Source organism: Heptranchias perlo, chromosome 22, assembly GCF_035084215.1.
Source record: "Heptranchias perlo isolate sHepPer1 chromosome 22, sHepPer1.hap1, whole genome shotgun sequence".
NCBI lineage: Eukaryota > Metazoa > Chordata > Chondrichthyes > Hexanchiformes > Hexanchidae > Heptranchias > Heptranchias perlo.
In genome coordinates, this window is record NC_090346.1 from 51,440,939 (window position 1) to 51,466,449 (window position 25,511).

The following is a 25,511-nucleotide window of genomic DNA, read 5'->3' on the forward strand; positions in this document are numbered from 1 at the left end:
CTGCTTCATCAATGACCTTCCCTCCATCATAAGGTCAGAAATGGGGATGTTCGCTGATGACTGCACAGTGTTCAGTTCCATTCGCAACCCCTCAGATAATGAAGCAGTCCGAGCCTGCATGCAGCAAGACCTGGACAACATCCAGGCTTGGGCTGATAAGTGGCAAGTAACATTCGCGCCAGATAAGTGCCAGGCAATGACCATCTCCAACAAGAGAGAGTCTAACCACCTCCCCTTGACATTCAACGGCATTACCATCGCCGAATCCCCCACCATCAACATCCTGGGGGTCACCATTGACCAGAAACTTAACTGGACCAGCCATATAAATACTGTGGCTACGAGAGCAGGTCAGAGGCTGGGTATTCTGCGGCGAGTGACTCACCTCCTGACTCCCCAAAGCCTTTCCACCATCTACAAGGCACAAGTCAGGAGTGTGATGGAATACTCTCCACTTGCCTGGATGAGTGCAGCTCCAACAACACTAAAGAAGCTCGACACCATCCAAGATAAAGCAGCCCGCTTGATTGGCACCCCATCCACCACCCTAAACATTCACTCCCTTCACCACCGGCGCACTGTGGCTGCAGTGTGCACCATCCACAGGATGCACTGCAGCAACTCGCCAAGGCTTCTTCGACAGCACCTCCCAAACCCGCGACCTCTACCACCTAGAAGGACAAGGGCAGCAGGCACATGGGAACAACACCACCTGCACGTTCCCCTCCAAGTCACACACCATCCCGACTTGGAAATATATCGCCGTTCCTTCATTGTCGCTGGGTCAAAATCCTGGAACTCCCTTCCTAACAGCACCGTGGGAGAACCGTCACCACACGGACTGCAGCGGTTCAAGAAGGCGGCTCACCACCACCTTCTCAAGGGTAATTAGGGATGGGCAATAAATGCCGGCCTTGCCAGCGACGCCCACATCCCGTGAACGAATAATAAAAAAAAAATCCACATTGCTTGTTACTTCCTCAAAGAATAAAGGGGGCAGTAGCAACATGGGTACAGAATTGGCTAAGGGACAGGAAACAGAGAATAGTAGTGAATGGTTGTTTTTTGGATTGGAGGGAGGTGTACAGTGGTGTTCCTCAGGGGTTGGTACCAGGACCACTGCTTTTCTTGTTATGTATTAATGACTTGGACTTGGGTGTACAGGGCACAATTTCCAAATTTGCAGATGACACAAAACTTAGAAGGGTAGTAAACAGTGAGAAGGATAGTGATAAACTTCAAGAGGATATAGACAGGCTGGTGGAATGGGCGGACACGTGACAGATGAAATTTAATGCAGAAAACTGCAAAGTGACACATTTTGGTAGGAAGAATGAGGAGAGGCAATATAAATTAAAAGGCACAATTCTGAAAGGGATACAAGAACAGAGAGATCTGGGGGTATATGTACACAAATCTTTGAAGGTGGCAGGGCAGGTTAAGAAAGCGGTTTAAAAAGCATATGGGATCCTGGGCTTTATAAATAGAGGCACAGATTACAAAAGTATGGAAGGCATGATGAACCTTTATAAAACACTGGTTCGGCCACAACTGGAGTATTGTGTCCAGTTCTGGGCACCGCACTTTAGGAAAGATGTGAAGGCCTTAGAGAGGGTGCAGAAGAGATTTACGAGAATGATTCCAGGCTTGAGGGACTTTAGTTACGTGGATAGACTGGAGAAGCTGGGGTTGTTCTCCTTGGAACAGAGACGGTTGTGAGGAGATTTGATCGAGGTGTTCAAAATCATGAAGGGTCCAGACAGAGTAGATAGAGAGAAACTGTTCCCATTGGCGGAAGGGACTGTTCCCATTGGCGGAAAGGTCAAGAACCAGAGGGCATCGATTTAAGGTGATTGGCAAAAGAACCAAAGGTGACATGAGGAAAAGCTTTTTTACCCAGCGAGTGGTTAGGATCTGGAATGCACTGCCCGAGGGGGTGGTGGAGGCAGATTCAATCATGGCCTTCAAAAGGGAACTGGATAAGTACTTCAGAGGAAAAAATTTGCAGGGCTACGGGGATAGGGTGGGGGAGTGGGACTAGCTGGATTGTTCCTGCATAGAGCTGGCACGGACTTGATGGGCCGAATGGCCTCTTTCCGTGCTGTAACCATTCTATGATTCAATGAAAATTAGTCCTGTGAAGTGCCTTGGGACGTTTTACTACGTTAAAGGCGCTATATAAATGCAAGTTGTTGTTGTTGTTGTTGTTGTTGAGTGCTTGACATTCATCTGAGACCCCCCTTCAGCTGTTTAAATTTTTTTTTCGTTCATGGGATGTGGGCGTCGCTGGCGAGGCCGGCATTTATTGCCCATCCCTAATTGCCCTCGAGAAGGTGGTGGTGAGCCGCCTTCTTGAACCGCTGCAGTCCGTGTGGTGAAGGTTCTCCCACAGTGCTGTTAGGAAGGGAGTTCCAGGATTTTGACCCAGCGACGATGAAGGAACGGCGATATATTTCCAAGTCGGGATGGTGTGTGACTTGGAGGGGAATGTGCAAGTGGTGTTGTTCCCATGTACCTGCTGCTCTTGTCCTTCTAGGTGGTAGAGGTCGTGGGTTTGGGAGGTGCTGTCGAAGAAGCCTTGGCGAGTTGCTGCAGTGCATCCTGTGGATGGTGCACACTGCAGCCACAGTGCTGGAGTTAACCCGTTCATTTTAAATGGTTAAAACCTCCACTAAGGTGGAGGTGAGAGTGACTGCCCTTGACATCAAGGCAGCATTTGACCGAGTGTGGCACCAAGGAGCCCTAGTAAAATTGAAGTCAATGGGAATCAGGGGGAAAACGCTCCAGTGGCTGGAGTCATACCTAGCACAAAGGAAGATGGTAGTGGTTGTTGGAGGCCAATCATCTCAGCCCCAGGGCATTGCTGCAGGAGTTCCTCAGGGCAGTGTCCTAGGCCCAACCATCTTCAGCTGCTTCATCAATGACCTTCCCTCCATCATAAGGTCAGAAATGGGGATGTTCGCTGATGACTGCACAGTGTTCAGTTCCATTCGCAACCCCTCAGATAATGAAGCAGTCCGAGCCCGCATGCAGCAAGACCTGGACAACATCCAGGCTTGGGCTGATAAATGGCAAGTAACATTCGCGCCAGACAAGTGCCAGGCAATGACCATCTCCAACAATTGTAAACAATTTTACAACACCAAGTTGTAGTCCAGCAATTTTATTTTAAATTCACAAGCTTTCGGAGGTCACCTGAGGAAGGAGGAAGCCTCCGAAAGCTTGTGAATTTAAAATAAAATTGCTGGACTATAACTTGGTGTTGTAAAATTGTTTACAATTGTCAACCCCAGTCCATCACCGGCATCTCCACATCATCTCCAACAAGAGAGAGTCTAACCACCTCCCCTTGACATTCAATAGCATTACCATCGCCGAATCCCCCACCATCAACATCCTGGGGGGTCACCATTGACCAGAAACTTAACTGGACCATACACATAAATACTGTGGCTACAAGAGCAGGTCAGAGGCTGGGTATTCTGCAGCGAGTGACTCACCTCCTGACTCCCCAAAGCCTTTCCACCATCTACAAGGCACAAGTCAGGAGTGTGATGGAATACTCTCCACTTGCCTGGATGAGTGCAGCTCCAACAACACTCAAGAAGCACAACAACATCCAGGACAAAGCAGCCCACTTGATTGGCACCCCATCCACCACCCTAAACATTCACTCCCTTCACCACCAGCGCACTGTGGCTGCAGTGTGTACCATCCACAGGATGCACTGCAGCAACTCGCCAAGGCTTCTTCGACAGCACCTCCCAAACCCGCGACCTCTACCACCTAGAAGGACAAGAGCAGCAGGCACATGGGAACAACACCGCCTGCACGTTCCCCTCCAAGTCACACACCATCCCGACTTGGAAATATATCGCCGTTCCTTCATTGTCGCTGGGTCAAAATCCTGGAACTCCCTTCCTAACAGCACTGTGGGAGAACCTTCACCACACGGACTGCAGCGGTTCAAGAAGGCGGCTCACCACCACCTTCTCAAGGGGCAATTAGGGATGGGCAATAAATGCCGGCCTTGCCAGTGACGCCCACATCCCATGAACGAATAAAAAAAACTCAGAGCAAACAGGAATTTCAGACAAGCACATTAACCGCTGGGACTTGTAATGTCATTTCAGCAGCCTCCAGATGTTATTTGGGGAACAGATTTTTTTAGTGCCCGTTTCACTGATTTTTTAAGATCTGTCTAATTGTTTAAAGTCTCTGCTATTGATTGTTGATCAGCTGATTTCTAGAACTGTGAAACCACATTTTAGTATTTTCATCTTAAACATGTATCTTAGCTAATCGTATAAACCATGATATTTTAGTGCAAACATTATGTTGTAGTCCACAGAGGGTTAATAAGTTGCTCTGTCTCCATCGTTACTCCAGAGGGGACACTGCATCTATTGGCCTCCCAGCAATGTGGCCTGTAATTATGAGGAGTATTCGAGATACTGTTGTATTTTTAATGAGTCAGTTGCGGGCTGAGGGTTACTGTCGGCAATCTGCTGCTCTCACTGTGCTTCTTAAATCTTCAGGAAAAGCTGACCTACCACAGGAGGAGTAACCAGGCCCTACACCCAGGCCTTTATCTTGGTTATCTCAAGCTCTGCAGCTCTGTTGATCAAATCCGAGTTCTTGTACCTCAGAAGCTACCCAACATCCTGTGTCATATCAAGATAAGGAGCAACCACAATGTGTCCAGGTGAGAGAGGGGGAAAAGTACAAACAGAACCATAACTGGAGTTGTGGGAAGACACACGGTTTGTAACATTGATCTGCATTTGTTGGTTATTAAACCTCCATGTGCAGTCGTGAGCCACACACACCACAGGTGCCAGGTTCATTTCCCAGGCTCTGTTGAGTTCGATGATCTCATCTGGGCAGTAGTTGAGCTGCTCCAATGGCCCACAGTGTCCCTGAGACAGGAAAGGAGAAATCAACCAGGGTGTAGGCTCCTGATCATTATCCAATGGCCCCTGCTGGAAAGTGTGTTTGCAGTGGTCAGGTGGGGAGTGCATTGAGCTGGACTGTCCAGTGTTTTATAGTTGAATGTCTCGCTGACACTCACTGACTCGGCTCACACATTAAGAATGGGCATTTGGGGCCCGGAGACTGTCTGATGACCATTGGACTGCAGTGCAACAAGACTTTGCACCTCATGCAGCAACCGCAAAAGGAAAATGGAGCCCAAACAGCTTTCACTTTTATCCTCACATTCGGAAACAGAGCAAATTAAAGCTGACTGAACACAATACATTATCAAAACACAACACCTTAAAATATTGTTTTTTACATAGAATTTAGAGCACAGAAACAGGCCATTCAGCCCCACTGGTCTGTGCTGGTGTTTATGCTCCACATGAGCCTCCTCCCACCTTACTTTTTTTAAATTATTCGTTCACGGGATGTGGGCGTCGCTGGCGAGGCCGGCATTTATTGCCCATCCCTAATTGCCCTCGAGAAGGTGGTGGTGAGCCGCCTTCTTGAACCGCTGCAGTCCGTGTGGTGACGGTTCTCCCACAGTGCTGTTAGGGAGGGAGTTCCAGGATTTTGACCCAGCGACGATGAAGGAACGGCGATATATTTCCAAGTCGGGATGGTGTGTGACTTGGAGGGGAACGTGCAGGTGGTGGTGTTCCCATGTGCCTGCTGCCCTTGTCCTTCTAGGTGGTAGAGGTCGCGGGTTTGGGAGGTGCTGTCGAAGAAGCCTTGGCGAGTTGCTGCAGTGCATCCTTCCGACCAAATTGAATAACCTCACATTTCCCCACATTATACTCCATCTGCTACCTTCTTGCCCACTCACTTAACCTGTCTATATCCTTTGCAGACTCTTTGTGTCCTCCTCACAGCTTACTTTCCCACCTAGCTTTGTATCATCAGCAAACTTGGATACATCACATTCGGTCCCTTCATCTAAGTCATTGATATAGATTGTAAATAGCTGGGGCCCAAGCACTGATCCTTGCGATACCCCACTAGTTACAGCCTGACAACCTGAGAATAACCCGTTTATCCCCACTCTCTATATCCTGTCCTTTAACCAATCCTCTATCCATGCTAATATATTACCCCCAATCCCATGAGCCCTTATCTTGTGTAATAACCTTTAATGTGGCATCTTATCGAATGGCTTTTGAAAATCCAAATATACAACATCCACTGGTTCTTTATCTACCCTGCTGATTACACCCTCAAAAAACTCCAATAAATTTGTCAAACACGATTTCCCTTTCATAAAACCATGTTGACTCTGCCTAATCATATGATGATTTTCTAAGTGCCCCGTTACCACTTCCTTAATAATGGATTCCAGCATAGTCCCAATGACTGATGTCAGGCTAACTGGCCTGTAGTTCCCTATTTTCTCTCTCCCTCCTTTCTTGAACAGCGGGGTTACATTTACTACCTTCCAATCGACTGGGACCATTCTAGAATATGTGTGACACACTCCCCCTACGTGTGACACACTCCCCCTACGTGTGACACACTCCCCCTACGTGTGACACACTCCCCCTACGTGTGACACACTCCTCCTACGTGTGACACACTCCCCCTACGTGTGACACACTCCCCCGATGTGTGACACACTCCCCCTACGTGTGACACACTCCCCCTACGTGTGACACACTCCCCCGATGTGTGACACACTCCCCCTACGTGTGACACACTCCTCCTACGTGTGACACACTCCCCCTACGTGTGACACACTCCCCCGATGTGTGACACACTCCCCCTACGTGTGACACACTCCCCCTACGTGTGACACACTCCCCCTACGTGTGACACACTCCCCCGATGTGTGACACACTCCTCCTACGTGTGACACACTCCCCCTACGTGTGACACACTCCCCCGATGTGTGACACACTCCCCCGATGTGTGACACACTCCTCCTACGTGTGACACACTCCCCCTACGTGTGACACACTCCCCCGATGTGTGACACACTCCTCCTACGTGTGACACACTCCCCCTACGTGTGACACACTCCCCCTACGTGTGACACACTCCCCCGATGTGTGACACACTCCCCCTACGTGTGACACACTCCCCCTACGTGTGACACACTCCCCCTACGTGTGACACACTCCCCCTACGTGTGACACACTCCCCCTACGTGTGACACACTCCTCCTACGTGTGACACACTCCTCCTACGTGTGACACACTCCCCCTACGTGTGACACACTCCTCCTACGTGTGACACACTCCCCCTACGTGTGACACACTCCCCCTACGTGTGACACACTCCCCCTACGTGTGACACACTCCTCCTACGTGTGACACACTCCCCCTACGTGTGACACACTCCCCCGATGTGTGACACACTCCCCCTACGTGTGACACACTCCCCCTACGTGTGACACACTCCTCCTACGTGTGACACACTCCCCCTACGTGTGACACACTCCCCCTACGTGTGACACACTCCCCCGATGTGTGACACACTCCCCCTACGTGTGACACACTCCCCCGATGTGTGACACACTCCCCCTACGTGTGACACACTCCCCCTACGTGTGACACACTCCCCCGATGTGTGACACACTCCCCCTACGTGTGACACACTCCCCCTACGTGTGACACACTCCCCCTACGTGTGACACACTCCCCCTACGTGTGATACACTCCCCCTACGTGTGACACACTCCCCCTACGTGTGACACACTCCCCCTACGTGTGACACACTCCCCCGATGTGTGACACACTCCTATCTGTGCTTTCAGCTTCTCCGGCCCTGTCATTAGCCAATGGTTGAGTGCCTTGTTCTTCTCCGGAGCTTTCATTCAAATCTACCTCCTCCTTCCGATAGCCCAGGCACAGAGTATTACCTTGAAAGAGCAGGTTTCTAACTGCTGCCTGGGAAGTCGGCAGGAACCCTGCATGGTCCTGTGTTAATGCTCACTGTTCACATTGAAACATAGAAAAATTTACGACACAGAAGGAGGCCGTTTGGCCCATCTTGTCTGTGCTGGTCGAGAAAGAGCAATCCAGCTTAATCCCACTTTCCAGCACTTGGTCCGTAGCCCTGTAGGTTACTGCACTTCCAGTGCTCATCCAAGTACTTTTTTTCACGCAGTGAGTTCCAGACCCCCACCACCCTCTGGGTGAAAACATTTTTCCTCAGCTCCCCTCTAATCCTTCTACCAATCACTTTAAATCTATGCCCCCTGGTTATTGACCCCTCTGCGATGGGAAATAGGTCCTTCCTATCCACCCTGTCAAGGCCCGTCATAATTTTATATACCTCAATTAAATCTCCTCTCAGCCTTCTCTGTTCCAAAGAAAACAACCCCAGCCGATCCAATCTTTCCTCATAGCTAAAATTCTCCAGCCCTGGCAACATCCTCGTAAATCTCCTCTGTACCCTCTCGAGTGCAATCACATCTTTCCTGTAATGTGGTGACCAGAACTGTACACAGTACTCAAGCTGTGGCCTAACGAGTATTTTATACAGTTCTAGCATAACCTCCCTGCTCTTATATTCTATGCCTCGGCTAATAAAGGAAAGTACCCCGAATGCCTTTTTAACCACCTTATCTACCTGTCCTGCTCCCTTCAGGGATCTGTGGAGATGCACTCCAAGGTCCCTTTGTTCCTCTACACCCTCTCAGTATCCTCCCATTTATTGTGTATTCCCTTGCCTTGTTTGCTCTCCCCAATTGCATTACCTCACACTTCTCTGGATTGAATTCCATTTGCCACTTTTCTGTCCACCTGACCAGTCCATTGATATCTTCCTGCAGTCTACAGCTTTCCTCCTCACTATCAACCACACGGCCAATTTTTGTATCATCTGCAAACTTCTTGATCAAGCCTCCCACATTCAAGTCCAAATCATTAATTTATACCACAAAAAGCAAGGGATCTAATACTGAGCCTTGTGGAAGCCCACTGGAAACAGCCTTGCAGTCGCAAAAACAGCTGTCAACCATTAACCTTTGCTTCCAGCCATCGAGACAATTTTGGATCCAACTAGCCACTTTCCCTTGGATCCCATGGGCTTTTACTTTTTTGACCAGTCTGCCGTGTAAGACCTTGTCAAAAGCCTTGCTAAAATCCATGTACACTACATCAAACGCGTTACCCTCATCGACCCTCCTTGTTACCTGCTCAAAAAATTCAATCAAGTTAGTCAGACACGACCTTCCCTTAACAAATCCATGCTGACTGTCCTTGATTAACCCGTGCCTTTGTAAATGACGATTTACGCTGTCCCTCAGAATTAATTCGAATAATTTGCCCACCATCGAGGCTACACTGACTGGCCGAAAATTACTGGTCTATCTCTTTCTCCCTTTCTCCCTTAGAGCAGAGAAGGTTAAGAGGAGATTTGATCGAGGTGTTCAAAATCATGAATGGTTTTGACAGAGTAAATAAGGAGAAACTGTTTCCAGTGGCAGAAGGGTCGGTAACCAGAGGACACAGATTTAAGGAGATCGGCAAAAGAACCAGAGACATGAGGAAACATTTTTTTCACAGCGAGTTGTGACGATCTGGAATGCACTGCCTGAAAGGGCGGTGGAAGCAGATTCAATAATAACTTTCAAAAAGGATTTGGATAAATACTCGAAGGGGAAATATTTGCAGGGCAATGGGGAAAGAACAGGGGAGTGGGACTAATTGGATAGCTCTTTCAAAGAGCCGGCACAGGCACGATGGGCCGAATGGCTTGCTTTTGGGCTGTACTTACTGTGATAGGGTAGAGTGTACCTGGGCTGTGATTACTGTGATAGGGTAGAGTGTACCTGGGCTGTACTTACTGTGATAGGATAGAGTGTACCCGGGCTGTACTTACTGTGATAGGATAGAGTGTACCCGGGCTGTACTTACTGTGATAGGATAGAGTGTACCCGGGCTGTACTTACTGTGATAGGATAGAGTGTACCCGGGCTGTACTTACTGTGATAGGATAGAGTGTACCTGGGCTGTACTTACTGTGATAGGATAGAGTGTACCCGGGCTGTACTTACTGTGATAGGGTAGAGTGTACCTGGGCTGTACTTACTGTGATAGGATAGAGTGTACCCGGGCTGTACTTACTGTGATAGGGTAGAGTGTACCTGGGCTGTACTTACTGTGATAGGGTAGAGTGTACCTGGGCTGTACTTACTGTGATAGGGTAGAGTGTACCTGGGCTGTACTTACTGTGATAGGGTAGAGTGTACCTGGGCTGTACTTACTGTGATAGGGTAGAGTGTACCTGGGCTGTACTTACTGTGATAGGGTAGAGTGTACCCGGGCTGTGATTACTGTGATAGGGTAGAGTGTACCCGGGCTGTACTTACTGTGATAGGGTAGAGTGTACCTGGGCTGTACTTACTGTGATAGGGTAGAGTGTACCTGGGCTGTACTTACTGTGATAGGGTAGAGTGTACCTGGGCTGTACTTACTGTGATAGGATAGAGTGTACCTGGGCTGTACTTACTGTGATAGGGTAGAGTGTACCTGGGCTGTACTTACTGTGATAGGATAGAGTGTACCTGGGCTGTACTTACTGTGATAGGATAGAGTGTACCTGGGCTGTACTTACTGTGATAGGATAGAGTGTACCTGGGCTGTACTTACTGTGATAGGGTAGAGTGTACCTGGGCTGTACTTACTGTGATAGGATAGAGTGTACCCGGGCTGTACTTACTGTGATAGGGTCGAGTGTACCTGGGCTGTACTTACTGTGATAGGATAGAGTGTACCTGGGCTGTACTTACTGTGATAGGGTAGAGTGTACCTGGGCTGTACTTACTGTGATAGGATAGAGTGTACCTGGGCTGTACTTACTGTGATAGGGTAGAGTGTACCCGGGCTGTACTTACTGTGATAGGATAGAGTGACCCTGGGCTGTACTTACTGTGATAGGATAGAGTGTACCCGGGCTGTACTTACTGTGATAGGGTAGAGTGTACCTGGGCTGTACTTACTGTGATAGGATAGAGTGTACCTGGGCTGTACTTACTGTGATAGGGTAGAGTGTACCTGGGCTGTACTTACTGTGATAGGATAGAGTGTACCCGGGCTGTACTTACTGTGATAGGATAGAGTGTACCTGGGCTGTACTTACTGTGATAGGATAGAGTGTACCTGGGCTGTACTTACTGTGATAGGGTAGAGTGTACCTGGGCTGTACTTACTGTGATAGGATAGAGTGTACCCGGGCTGTACTTACTGTGATAGGGTAGAGTGTACCTGGGCTGTACTTACTGTGATAGGGTAGAGTGTACCCGGGCTGTACTTACTGTGATAGGGTAGAGTGTACCTGGGCTGTACTTACTGTGATAGGATAGAGTGTACCTGGGCTGTACTTACTGTGATAGGGTAGAGTGTACCTGGGCTGTACTTACTGTGATCGGGTAGAGTGTACCCGGGCTGTAGTTACTGTGATAGGATAGAGTGTACCTGGGCTGTACTTACTGTGATAGGGTAGAGTGTACCTGGGCTGTACTTACTGTGATAGGGCAGAGTGTACCTGGGCTGTACATACTGTGATAGGATAGAGTGTACCTGGGCTGTACTTACTGTTATAGGATAGAGTGTACCTGGGCTGTACTTACTGTGATAGGGTAGAGTGTACCCGGGCTGTGATTACTGTGATAGGGTAGAGTGTACCTGGGCTGTACTTACTGTGATAGGATAGAGTGTACCTGGGCTGTACTTACTGTGATAGGGTAGAGTGTACCTGGGCTGTGATTACTGTGATAGGGTAGAGTGTACCTGGGCTGTACTTACTGTGATAGGGTAGAGTGTACCCGGGCTGTACTTACTGTGATAGGGTAGAGTGTACCCGGGCTGTACTTACTGTGATAGGGTAGAGTGTACCTGGGCTGTACTTACTGTGATAGGATAGAGTGTACCCGGGCTGTACTTACTGTGATAGGGTAGAGTGTACCTGGGCTGTACTTACTGTGATAGGGTAGAGTGTACCTGGGCTGTGATTACTGTGATAGGGTAGAGTGTACCTGGGCTGTACTTACTGTGATAGGGTAGAGTGTACCTGGGCTGTACTTACTGTGATAGGATAGAGTGTACCTGGGCTGTACTTACTGTGATAGGGTAGAGTGTACCTGGGCTGTACTTACTGTGATAGGGTAGAGTGTACCCGGGCTGTACTTACTGTGATAGGGTAGAGTGTACCTGGGCTGTACTTACTGTGATAGGGTAGAGTGTACCTGGGCTGTACTTACTGTGATAGGATAGAGTGTACCTGGGCTGTACTTACTGTGATAGGGTAGAGTGTACCCGGGCTGTACTTACTGTGATAGGATAGAGTGTACCTGGGCTGTACTTACTGTGATAGGGTAGAGTGTACCCGGGCTGTACTTACTGTGATAGGATAGAGTGTACCTGGGCTGTACTTACTGTGATCGGGTAGAGTGTACCTGGGCTGTACTTACTGTGATAGGATAGAGTGTACCTGGGCTGTACTTACTGTGATAGGGTAGAGTGTACCTGGGCTGTACTTACTGTGATAGGATAGAGTGTACCTGGGCTGTACTTACTGTGATAGGGTAGAGTGTACCCGGGCTGTACTTACTGTGATAGGGTAGAGTGTACCCGGGCTGTACTTACTGTGATAGGATAGAGTGTACCTGGGCTGTACTTACTGTGATAGGGTAGAGTGTACCTGGGCTGTACTTACTGTGATAGGGTAGAGTGTACCTGGGCTGTACTTACTGTGATAGGGTAGAGTGTACCTGGGCTGTACTTACTGTGATAGGATAGAGTGTACCTGGGCTGTACTTACTGTGATAGGGTAGAGTGTACCTGGGCTGTACTTACTGTGATAGGGTAGAGTGTACCTGGGCTGTGATTACTGTGATAGGATAGAGTGTACCTGGGCTGTACTTACTGTGATAGGATAGAGTGTACCTGGGCTGTACTTACTGTGATAGGATAGAGTGTACCTGGGCTGTACTTACTGTGATAGGGTAGAGTGTACCTGGGCTGTACTTACTGTGATCGGGTAGAGTGTACCTGGGCTGTGATTACTGTGATAGGGTAGAGTGTACCCGGGCTGTACTTACTGTGATAGGGTAGAGTGTACCCGGGCTGTACTTACTGTGATAGGGTAGAGTGTACCTGGGCTGTACTTACTGTGATAGGGTAGAGTGTACCTGGGCTGTACTTACTGTGATAGGGTAGAGTGTACCTGGGCTGTACTTACTGTGATAGGATAGAGTGTACCCGGGCTGTACTTACTGTGATAGGATAGAGTGTACCTGGGCTGTACTTACTGTGATAGGGTAGAGTGTACCTGGGCTGTACTTACTGTGATAGGGTAGAGTGTACCTGGGCTGTACTTACTGTGATAGGGTAGAGTGTACCTGGGCTGTACTTACTGTGATAGGGTAGAGTGTACCTGGGCTGTACTTACTGTGATAGGATAGAGTGTACCTGGGCTGTACTTACTGTGATAGGGCAGAGTGTACCTGGGCTGTACTTACTGTGATAGGGTAGAGTGTACCTGGGCTGTACTTACTGTGATAGGGTAGAGTGTACCTGGGCTGTACTTACTGTGATAGGGTAGAGTGTACCTGGGCTGTACTTACTGTGATAGGGTAGAGTGTACCTGGGCTGTACTTACTGTGATAGGGTAGAGTGTACCTGGGCTGTACTTACTGTGATAGGGTGGAGTGTACCCGGGCTGTACTTACTGTGATAGGGTAGAGTGTACCCGGGCTGTACTTACTGTGATAGGGTAGAGTGTACCCGGGCTGTACTTACTGTGATAGGGTAGAGTGTACCCGGGCTGTACTTACTGTGATAGGGTAGAGTGTACCCGGGCTGTACTTACTGTGATAGGGTAGAGTGTACCCGGGCTGTACTTACTGTGATAGGGTAGAGTGTACCTGGGCTGTACTTACTGTGATAGGATAGAGTGACCCTGGGCTGTACTTACTGTGATAGGGTAGAGTGTACCCGGGCTGTACTTACTGTGATAGGATAGAGTGTACCTGGGCTGTACTTACTGTGATAGGGTAGAGTGTACCCGGGCTGTACTTACTGTGATAGGATAGAGTTTACCTGGGCTGTACTTACTGTGATAGGGTAGAGTGTACCTGGGCTGTACTTACTGTGATAGGGTAGAGTGTACCTGGGCTGTACTTACTGTGATAGGGTAGAGTGTACCTGGGCTGTGATTACTGTGATAGGGTAGAGTGAACCCGGGCTGTACTTACTGTGATAGGATAGAGTGTACCTGGGCTGTACTTACTGTGATCGGGTAGAGTGTACCTGGGCTGTACTTACTGTGATAGGGTAGAGTGTACCTGGGCTGTACTTACTGTGATAGGGTAGAGTGTACCTGGGCTGTACTTACTGTGATAGGATAGAGTGTACCCGGGCTGTACTTACTGTGATAGGGTAGAGTGTACCTGGGCTGTACTTACTGTGATAGGGTAGAGTGTACCTGGGCTGTACTTACTGTGATAGGGTAGAGTGTACCCGGGCTGTACTTACTGTGATAGGATAGAGTGTACCTGGGCTGTACTTACTGTGATAGGGTAGAGTGTACCTGGGCTGTACTTACTGTGATAGGGTAGAGTGTACCCGGGCTGTACTTACTGTGATAGGATAGAGTGTACCTGGGCTGTACTTACTGTGATAGGGTAGAGTGTACCTGGGCTGTACTTACTGTGATAGGGTAGAGTGTACCCGGGCTGTACTTACTGTGATAGGATAGAGTGTACCCGGGCTGTACTTGCTGTGATAGGATAGAGTGTACCTGGGCTGTACTTACTGTGATAGGGTAGAGTGTACCTGGGCTGTACTTACTGTGATAGGATAGAGTGTACCCGGGCTGTACTTACTGTGATAGGGTAGAGTGTACCCGGGCTGTACTTACTGTGATAGGATAGAGTGTACCTGGGCTGTACTTACTGTGATAGGGTAGAGTGTACCTGGGCTGTACTTACTGTGATAGGGTAGAGTGTACCTGGGCTGTACTTACTGTGATAGGATAGAGTGTACCTGGGCTGTACTTACTGTGATAGGGTAGAGTGTACCTGGGCTGTACTTACTGTGATAGGATAGAGTGTACCTGGGCTGTACTTACTGTGATAGGATAGAGTGTACCTGGGCTGTACTTACTGTGATAGGATAGAGTGTACCTGGGCTGTACTTACTGAGATAGGGTAGAGTGTACCTGGGCTGTACTTACTGTGATAGGATAGAGTGTACCTGGGCTGTACTTACTGTGATAGGGTAGAGTGTACCTGGGCTGTACTTACTGTGATAGGGTAGAGTGTACCTGGGCTGTACTTACTGTGATAGGATAGAGTGTACCTGGGCTGTACTTACTGTGATAGGATAGAGTGTACCTGGGCTGTACTTACTGTGATAGGGTAGAGTGTACCTGGGCTGTACTTACTGTGATAGGGTAGAGTGTACCTGGGCTGTACTTACTGTGATAGGATAGAGTGTACCTGGGCTGTACTTACTGTGATAGGGTAGAGTGTACCTGGGCTGTACTTACTGTGATAGGGTAGAGTGTACCTGGGCTGTACTTACTGTGATAGGGTAGAGTGTACCTGGGCTGTACTTACTGTGATAGGGTAGAGTGTACCTGGGCTGTACTTACTGTGATAGGGTAGAGTGTACCTGGGCTGTACTTACTGTGATAGGGTAGAGTGTACCTGGGCTGTACTTACTGTGATAGGGTAGAGTGTACCTGGGCTGTGATTACTGTGATAGGGTAGAGTGTACCTGGGCTGTACTTACTGTGATAGGGTAGAGTGTACCCGGGCTGTACTTACTGTGATAGGATAGAGTGTACCTGGGCTGTACTTACTGTGATAGGATAGAGTGTACCTGGGCTGTACTTACTGTGATAGGGTACAGTGTACCTGGGCTGTACTTACTGTGATAGGATAGAGTGTACCTGGGCTGTACTTACTGTGATAGGATAGAGTGTACCTGGGCTGTACTTACTGTGATAGGGTAGAGTGTACCTGGGCTGTACTTACTGTGATAGGGTAGAGTGTACCTGGGCTGTACTTACTGTGATAGGGTAGAGTGTACCTGGGCTGTACTTACTGTGATAGGATAGAGTGTACCTGGGCTGTACTTACTGTGATAGGGTAGAGTGTACCTGGGCTGTGATTACTGTGATAGGGTAGAGTGTACCTGGGCTGTACTTACTGTGATAGGGTAGAGTGTACCTGGGCTGTACTTACTGTGATAGGGTAGAGTGTACCCGGGCTGTACTTACTGTGATAGGATAGAGTGTACCTGGGCTGTACTTACTGTGATAGGGTAGAGTGTACCTGGGCTGTACTTACTGTGATAGGATAGAGTGTACCTGGGCTGTACTTACTGTGATAGGGTAGAGTGTACCTGGGCTGTACTTACTGTGATAGGGTAGAGTGTACCTGGGCTGTACTTACTGTGATAGGGTAGAGTGTACCTGGGCTGTACTTACTGTGATAGGGTAGAGTGTACCTGGGCTGTACTTACTGTGATAGGGTACAGTGTACCTGGGCTGTACTTACTGTGATAGGATAGAGTGTACCTGGGCTGTACTTACTGTGATAGGATAGAGTGTACCTGGGCTGTACTTACTGTGATAGGGTAGAGTGTACCTGGGCTGTACTTACTGTGATAGGATAGAGTGTACCTGGGCTGTGATTACTGTGATAGGGTAGAGTGTACCTGGGCTGTACTTACTGTGATAGGGTAGAGTGTACCTGGGCTGTACTTACTGTGATAGGGTAGAGTGTACCCGGGCTGTACTTACTGTGATAGGGTAGAGTGTACCCGGGCTGTACTTACTGTGATAGGGTAGAGTGTACCTGGGCTGTACTTACTGTGATAGGATAGAGTGTACCCGGGCTGTACTTACTGTGATAGGGTAGAGTGTACCTGGGCTGTACTTACTGTGATAGGATAGAGTGTACCTGGGCTGTACTTACTGTGATAGGGTAGAGTGTACCTGGGCTGTACTTACTGTGATAGGATAGAGTGTACCTGGGCTGTACTTACTGTGATAGGGTAGAGTGTACCCGGGCTGTACTTACTGTGATAGGGTAGAGTGTACCTGGGCTGTACTTACTGTGATAGGATAGAGTGTACCCGGGCTGTACTTACTGTGATAGGGTAGAGTGTACCTGGGCTGTACTTACTGTGATAGGATAGAGTGTACCTGGGCTGTACTTACTGTGATAGGGTAGAGTGTACCTGGGCTGTACTTACTGTGATAGGATAGAGTGTACCCGGGCTGTACTTACTGTGATAGGGTAGAGTGTACCTGGGCTGTACTTACTGTGATAGGATAGAGTGTACCTGGGCTGTACTTACTGTGATAGGGTAGAGTGTACCTGGGCTGTACTTACTGTGATAGGGTAGAGTGTACCCGGGCTGTACTTACTGTGATAGGGTAGAGTGTACCTGGGCTGTACTTACTGTGATAGGATAGAGTGTACCCGGGCTGTACTTACTGTGATAGGGTAGAGTGTACCCGGGCTGTACTTACTGTGATAGGATAGAGTGTACCTGGGCTGTACTTACTGTGATAGGGTAGAGTGTACCCGGGCTGTACTTACTGTGATAGGGTAGAGTGTACCTGGGCTGTACTTACTGTGATAGGATAGAGTGTACCTGGGCTGTACTTACTGTGATAGGGTAGAGTGTACCCGGGCTGTACTTACTGTGATAGGGTAGAGTGTACCCGGGCTGTACTTACTGTGATAGGGTAGAGTGTACCTGGGCTGTACTTACTGTGATAGGGTAGAGTGTACCTGGGCTGTACTTACTGTGATAGGGTAGAGTGTACCCGGGCTGTACTTACTGTGATAGGGTAGAGTGTACCTGGGCTGTACTTACTGTGATAGGGTAGAGTGTACCCGGGCTGTACTTACTGTGATAGGGTAGAGTGTACCCGGGCTGTACTTACTGTGATAGGGTAGAGTGTACCTGGGCTGTACTTACTGTGATAGGGTAGAGTGTACCCGGGCTGTACTTACTGTGATAGGGTAGAGTGTACCTGGGCTGTACTTACTGTGATAGGGTAGAGTGTACCTGGGCTGTACTTACTGTGATAGGGTAGAGTGTACCTGGGCTGTACTTACTGTGATAGGGTAGAGTGTACCCGGGCTGTGATTACTGTGATAGGGTAGAGTGTACCCGGGCTGTACTTACTGTGATAGGGTAGAGTGTACCTGGGCTGTACTTACTGTGATAGGGTAGAGTGTACCTGGGCTGTACTTACTGTGATAGGGTAGAGTGTACCTGGGCTGTACTTACTGTGATAGGGTCGAGTGTACCTGGGCTGTACTTACTGTGATCGGGTAGAGTGTACCTGGGCTGTACTTACTGTGATAGGGTAGAGTGTACCCGGGCTGTACTTACTGTGATAGGGTAGAGTGTACCCGGGCTGTACTTACTGTGATAGGGTAGAGTGTACCTGGGCTGTACTTACTGTGATAGGGTAGAGTGTACCTGGGCTGTACTTACTGTGATAGGGTAGAGTGTACCCGGGCTGTACTTACTGTGATAGGGTAGAGTGTACCTGGGCTGTACTTACTGTGATAGGGTAGAGTGTACCCGGGCTGTACTTACTGTGATAGGGTAGAGTGTACCCGGGCTGTACTTACTGTGATAGGGTAGAGTGTACCTGGGCTGTACTTACTGTGATAGGGTAGAGTGTACCCGGGCTGTACTTACTGTGATAGGGTAGAGTGTACCCGGGCTGTACTTACTGTGATAGGGTAGAGTGTACCTGGGCTGTACTTACTGTGATAGGGTAGAGTGTACCTGGGCTGTACTTACTGTGATAGGGTAGAGTGTACCCGGGCTGTACTTACTGTGATAGGGTAGAGTGTACCTGGGCTGTACTTACTGTGATAGGGTAGAGTGTACCCGGGCTGTACTTACTGTGATAGGGTAGAGTGTACCCGGGCTGTACTTACTGTGATAGGGTAGAGTGTACCTGGGCTGTACTTACTGTGATAGGGTAGAGTGTACCCGGGCTGTACTTACTGTGATAGGGTAGAGTGTACCTGGGCTGTACTTACTGTGATAGGGTAGAGTGTACCCGGGCTGTACTTACTGTGATAGGGTAGAGTGTACCTGGGCTGTACTTACTGTGATAGGGTCGAGTGTACCTGGGCTGTACTTACTGTGATAGGGTAGAGTGTACCTGGGCTGTACTTACTGTGATAGGGTAGAGTGTACCCGGGCTGTGATTACTGTGATAGGGTAGAGTGTACCCGGGCTGTACTTACTGTGATAGGGTAGAGTGTACCTGGGCTGTACTTACTGTGATAGGGTAGAGTGTACCTGGGCTGTACTTACTGTGATAGGGTAGAGTGTACCTGGGCTGTACTTACTGTGATAGGGTCGAGTGTACCTGGGCTGTACTTACTGTGATAGGGTAGAGTGTACCTGGGCTGTACTTACTGTGATAGGATAGAGTGTACCTGGGCTGTACTTACTGTGATAGGATAGAGTGTACCTGGGCTGTACTTACTGTGATAGGATAGAGTGTACCTGGGCTGTACTTACTGTGATAGGATAGAGTGTACCTGGGCTGTACTTACTGTGATAGGATAGAGTGTACCTGGGCTGTACTTACTGTGATAGGGTAGAGTGTACCTGGGCTGTACTTACTGTGATAGGGTCGAGTGTACCTGGGCTGTACTTACTGTGATAGGGTAGAGTGTACCTGGGCTGTACTTACTGTGATAGGGTCGAGTGTACCCGGGCTGTACTTACTGTGATAGGGTCGAGTGTACCTGGGCTGTACTTACTGTGATAGGGTAGAGTGTACCTGGGCTGTACTTACTGTGAGAGGGTCGAGTGTACCCGGGCTGTACTTACTGTGATAGGATAGAGTGTACCTGGGCTGTACTTACTGTGATAGGGTAGAGTGTACCCGGGCTGTACTTACTGTGAGAGGGTCGAGTGTACCTGGGCTGTACTTACTGTGATAGGGTCGAGTGTACCTGGGCTGTACTTACTGTGATAGGGTAGAGTGTACCCGGGCTGTACTTACTGTGAGAGGGTAGAGTGTACCTGGGCTGTGGCAGGAGATGAAATGGATGTTCTTTAGTTGGTAAATAAATGTTCTTTTTCGGCCATTTTGTTATTTTCTTATCTGTTGTGCTCTGTGCGACACATTTAACCTACGCATTAACCTCTATATATTTCACTTTCCAATAATTGCTTTAATAAGTATCTTTTCATATCTCCCCCCTGCCTCACAGAGATGAATGGGAGTGGCTGCAGAAGCTGTCTGATTTGGAAGAGTGCACTGTAACAGATCCGAGTGAGAGAAGCTCCCAGAATGTCTTCCAGCAAGAACTCAGGGCAGCCATTACAGAACTGATGAATCAGATTGGCATTCCGCGGCAGCAGGTATTAATGTGGCTCCCAGCAAACGTGCTTTGGAATTCCACGAATATCACAGAGCTGCAATTTGGGGCTGGAGTCCCATCAGCTTGTTTCCACGAGCAGTGTTTCCAAACCCACCATCGGTGGCACTGAACTGTGGGCTCTTCATTTCTAGTTGTACTAAATAGTCCAGACACAAGTTAAACTTATTCAAAGTTGTAAACAATTTTACAACACCAAGTTATAGTCCAACGATTTTATTTGAAATCTACAAACTTTCAGAGGCTTCCTCCTTCGAAGTTGTACAACACAGTGTAAAATGCCTGATTTTACTGTGTTATGCATGCCGAGATTTCTCTTCCAGTGAGTAACCAGTTATTGGACAAGGTACTGTGCTTAAAATATAGAAGTAGTGCAAAATGAGCAAGCACTGAAACCACATTTTAGATCCACTGATCACAGGATGGCTGGTGTGGGAGACTGAAGAAATACCATCTTCAACAGTGTGAGGTGCTGCTCTGAGGTACATTGTTGGACAATGTCGAGGGAGCTTTACTTTGTATCTAACCTGACCTGGGTAGCCGAGGTGGAAAGTGTTCGATTCCCTTCGCCCTAATAGCCCTTACCCTGTTTAGCACAAAATTTAAATGGAATGTAATTAAAAACTGAATTCATTAATTTAGACATCAATGCAATATGCAGATGCAGAATGCAGAAAAGTGGCAAATGGAATTCAATCTGGAGAAGTGTGAGGTAATGCATTTGAGGAGGGCAAACAAGGCATGGGAGTCCACAATAAATGGGAGGATACTGAGAGGTATAGAGGAACAGAAGGACCTTGGAGTGCATGTCCACAGATCTTGGAAGGTAGCAGAACAGGTAATAAGGTGGTTAAAAGGCATATGGGATACTTTCCTTTATTAACCGAGGTATAGAATATAAGAGCAGGGAGATTTTGCTCGAACTGTATAAAACACTAGTTGGGCCACAGTTTGAGTACTGAGTACAGTTCTGGTCACCACAATACAGGAAAGATGTGATTGCACTAGAGAGGGTACAGAGGAGATTTACGAGGATGTTGCCAGGACTGGAGAATTTTAGCTATGAGAAAAGATTGGATCGGCTGGGGTTGTTTTCTTTGGAACAAAGGAGGCTGAGGGGAGATTTAATTGAGGCATATAAAATTATGAGGGGACTAGATATTGTGGATAGGGAGGATCTATTTCCCTTAGCAGAGGGGTCAGTGATCAGGGGGCGTAGATTTAAAGTGATTGGTAGAAGGATTAGAGGGGAGCTGAGGAGAAATGTTTTCACCCAGAGGGTGGAGGGGGTCTGGAACTCACTGCCTGAAAGGGTGGTAGAGGCAGAAACCCTCAACTCATTTAAAAAGCACATGATTGTGCACCTGAAGTGCCGAAACCGACAGGGCTACGGCCCAAGTGCAGGAAGGTGGGATTAGGCTGGGAGGTGGGATTAGGCTGGGAGGTGGGATTAGGCTGGGAGGTGGGATTAGGCTGGGAGGTGGGATTAGGCTGGGAGGCGGGATTAGGCTGGGAGGCGGGATTAGGCTGGGAGGCTCATTTTTGGCCGGCGCAGACACGATGGGCCGAATGGCCTCCTTTTGTGCTGTAAATTTTCTATGATTCTATGAATATTAATGTCATTTTTTTTCTGTCAGGGTGGCACATCTCATTCCATAACATGAACCAACAACCTTTACCCTTTACCCTCCCTATGCCAAGCACCCTGCACACTGCCCTGTGACCTGCCCTGCACCACTAGGGTCAGCGCAGCAGTATTTCTGGACAAAGTGATATTTATATTAGTTGGTGTTTAATGGGATTCAGTTTGATGTGAACACAATGATTTAAATGACTTTTCTTCCCCTTCACTTTGCAACTTTAGGCCAAAGAGTTCAGGCTGTACAGTCAGGAGGTGTTGGATTTTACAGACAATGTCTCCTTCCTTCTGCTTCTGCCGCCATCTGATGACGTGTGTACAGCTCCGGGGCAGAACAGTCCCAATCCCCGCTCAGGGTTCCTCACACTGCCACTACAGATCTTTGAACTGGGTGAGTGGATAGCTTCATCATGGCCTTGTCAATGTGTAGCTTGAATTTTCAGCAAATTGGTTTTTAAATAAGGGAGTCTCAGCTGAGCTGATGGCTTAGTCGTCGAAGTGGTATCTAACAGACCGAAAGGTCCAAGGATCAGGCCCCAATCTGTGCTGAGTTATCTGATCTCAGCTGGAACAGCAGCAAGGATGTGTGAACTGGCCTCAGTGTCTCTAACTAGGGAGGGGTAAATCAGCCAAAAATTCCACGGTCAAATCATGTCACTGTCTGGGCTCCTGCATGAAGAATGGCCACTTGAATGAATGCAGGGGGGTACGTGTGGGAGTGTAACATTTCAGGAGTGAATGGAGGGGGTACGTGTGGGAGTGTAACATTTCAGGAGTGAATGGAGGGGTACGTGTGGGAGTGTAACATTTCAGGAGTGAATGCAGGGGGTACGTGTGGGACTGTAACATTTCAGGAGTGAATGCAGGGGGTACGTGTGGGAGTGTAACATTTCAGGAGAAGGGGAAGGAAACAAATTGGGAAGAAGTGCAAAGAAACAAAATGGCCCTCAGGAAGTGGAGCTCAGAGCCTATGGGGTGCTTTCTGTCTCCGGTTTGCCCTAGCTACACTGCAAATGGTGTAATGGACCACACTTTCAGGCCCCTTTTAAGTTTCTGGTCGGCGCCGGGTTAGGTGGGTAGAAGGTTTATCCAAAGCAGGTTGGAGCTTCATTCATCACATAGAATTACATAGAATTTACAGCACAGAAACATAGAAAATAGGAGCAAGAGTAGGCCATTCGGACCTTCGGGCCTGTCCACCATTCAGAATGATCATGGCTGATCGTCTAACTCAGTACCCTGTTCATGCTTTTTCCCCATATCCCTTGATCCCTTTAGCATTAAGAAATATTTCTATCTCCTTCTTGAATACATCTAATGACTTGGCCTCCACTGCCTTCTGTGGTAGAGAATTCCACAGGTTCACCACCCTCTGAGTGAAGAAATTTCTCCTCATCTCGGTTCTAAATGGCATACCCCGTATCCTGAGACTGTGACCCCTGGTTCTGGACTCCCCAGCCATCGGGAACATCCTCCCTGCATCTAGTCTGTCCTGTTAGAATTTTATACGTTTCGATGAGATCACCTCTCATTCTTCTAAACTCCAGTGAATATAGGCCTAGTCGACCCAATCTCTCCTCATACGTCAGACCTGCCATCCCAGGAATCAGTCTGGTGAACCTTCGTTCCACTCCCTCCATGACAAGGACAGGCCATTCAGGCCAACTGGTCTCTGCCGGTGTTTATGCTCCACACGAGCCTCCTCCCATTCTACTTCACCTCAGCCTATCAGCATAACCTTCTGTTCCTTTCTCCCTCATGTACCTATTTATGTATTAAAAAGGGGGCTGGAACCCCCTGCTCAATTTCCCAGCTGGCAGAATATTGGACGTCACGTCCAATGCGCACCCTAGAAGCCTCGCATCCAGAGCTGCTTGGAATGGTATCTTTTGTAGGAGGTCATTTAAAGGGCACAAATCAAATTTTTTTTTGGCTGTTTCTGGACACATTTTGATAGTCATTATGTTTTTATTTCCTGCTGGCTCTCAGACTTTCAGACGCCTTTATGCCAGTTGTTCCTAAATATTTAGTTTTTGCCCCCAGCACCATTACTGACACCAGTGGGTTTCCCAATGGCAATCCTCCAAGTTCATGGATTCAGACGAAGAGAAGGACCTAGCGAGGGATGCCAGGCAGGTCTAGCTCCTCTAGAGATGCTCTCTGACCTCCTGATGGCACCAACAGAAGTGAAACGACTTCTCTTTAGCAGACAATGTGTTGGTGGAAGCTATTTGTCCCAAAGGAAGTGGCCAATGAGACCTCTGATGGTGTCAATATGACACGTGAGTTTTGATGACTCACCCCAATTACTGCATCTCCTTACAGGGCACTGTAAGAAAGGAGGCACGCCAGGGTGGTCGGGAGCAAGGGCTGCCAGATTGGCTGTGCCCACCAACCATTTCTGCAGGCCTGGCAAAGACCTATTTTCTCAGGATATGGGACAGCGGAGAGACATATGCAGAACTGTGCCATCTGCGACTACCATGCAGCATTGGGCTGCCACATGCAGGAGCACTAGTGGCTTGAAACCTGCCTCTACCTCCTTGCAAGAATGCTGAAATGCTCACCTTTGGGGATGGCACTGTGGAGGAGCAGCTCCTGTACTATCACCTCCACTTCATCAGACAGGGAGTCGGGTGCTGATTTGCTCTGTCACTTGCCTATACAAATGAAGGGGAAATGTCCCTTCCCCTTCATTTGTATCTCTCCCTTCTTAATCCTCTGCCCTTTAGTCTTGGCAAAGGCTGGTAATGGATTGCGATACCTTCTGAGCCCTTCAAAGGCTTTCTGAATGTTTGCCCCCCTATTGTAACACACCCCTTTAGTTGTCTCAATCCCTTTCAATTTGACTTACAATTTTCATCTCTCACCAAAAGTTTTCTTCTCTTTAATCCCACCTGAGTCTGCATCTGGTATTGTGAATAATTATGCAAATGAGCTCAATGTGATCTCCTGGACTCAATGTGATCTCCTGGACTCACTCAATGTGATCTCCTGGACTCAATGTGATCTCCTGGACTCACTCAATGTGATCTCCTGGACTCAATGTGATCTCCTGGACTCACTCAATGTGATCTCCTGGACTTGTTTTTATCGCCTATGGGGATTGGAGAGGAATTTTGCAGAATTGTTTTCCCATTTTGCCCTTGGGTTTTTTCCCTTGTTTTTCTGCCTCTCCCAGGAGATTTCATGTCTGCAGGGTGAGTGGGGGAGGAGAGGGATGGAGAGAGGGTGGGAGGGATGGGGAGGGGGAGGGAGGGAGGGATGGAGAGAGACTGGGAGAGATGGAAGGAGGAAGTGTCTAGTCAGGATGCTCAGTGCAGGCTTGATGGACCGCTGATCTTTTCCTGCCTGTCCTTTCCATATGTTCGTATTAGAGCAGTGGGTGCAGATTGGAAAATGGTGGCTCCTAGCACAGCCTTCTGTCCAACACGCCCACAAAATTTCATCAAATTGTCCCTAGAAACACGATTTCTCCAAGCTACTGTTCGGGACAGTGAGACAGTA

General features: G+C 48.4%; 1 protein-coding gene across 4 annotated transcripts in view; it reads left to right on the forward strand.

Annotated features, from left to right (window-relative positions):
* The window catches only part of ankfn1b (ankyrin repeat and fibronectin type III domain containing 1b), an 834,116-nt gene that overhangs the window by 764,093 nt on the left and 44,512 nt on the right, over nucleotides 1-25,511 (forward strand). For all 4 annotated transcript variants that reach the window (XM_068003637.1, XM_068003639.1, XM_068003638.1 and 1 more), the window contains 3 exons: nucleotides 4,539-4,705; nucleotides 20,198-20,348; nucleotides 22,230-22,395. In XM_068003637.1, the coding sequence (XP_067859738.1) occupies nucleotides 4,539-4,705; nucleotides 20,198-20,348; nucleotides 22,230-22,395 (484 nt within the window). The remainder of the gene's footprint in view (nucleotides 1-4,538; nucleotides 4,706-20,197; nucleotides 20,349-22,229; nucleotides 22,396-25,511) is intronic.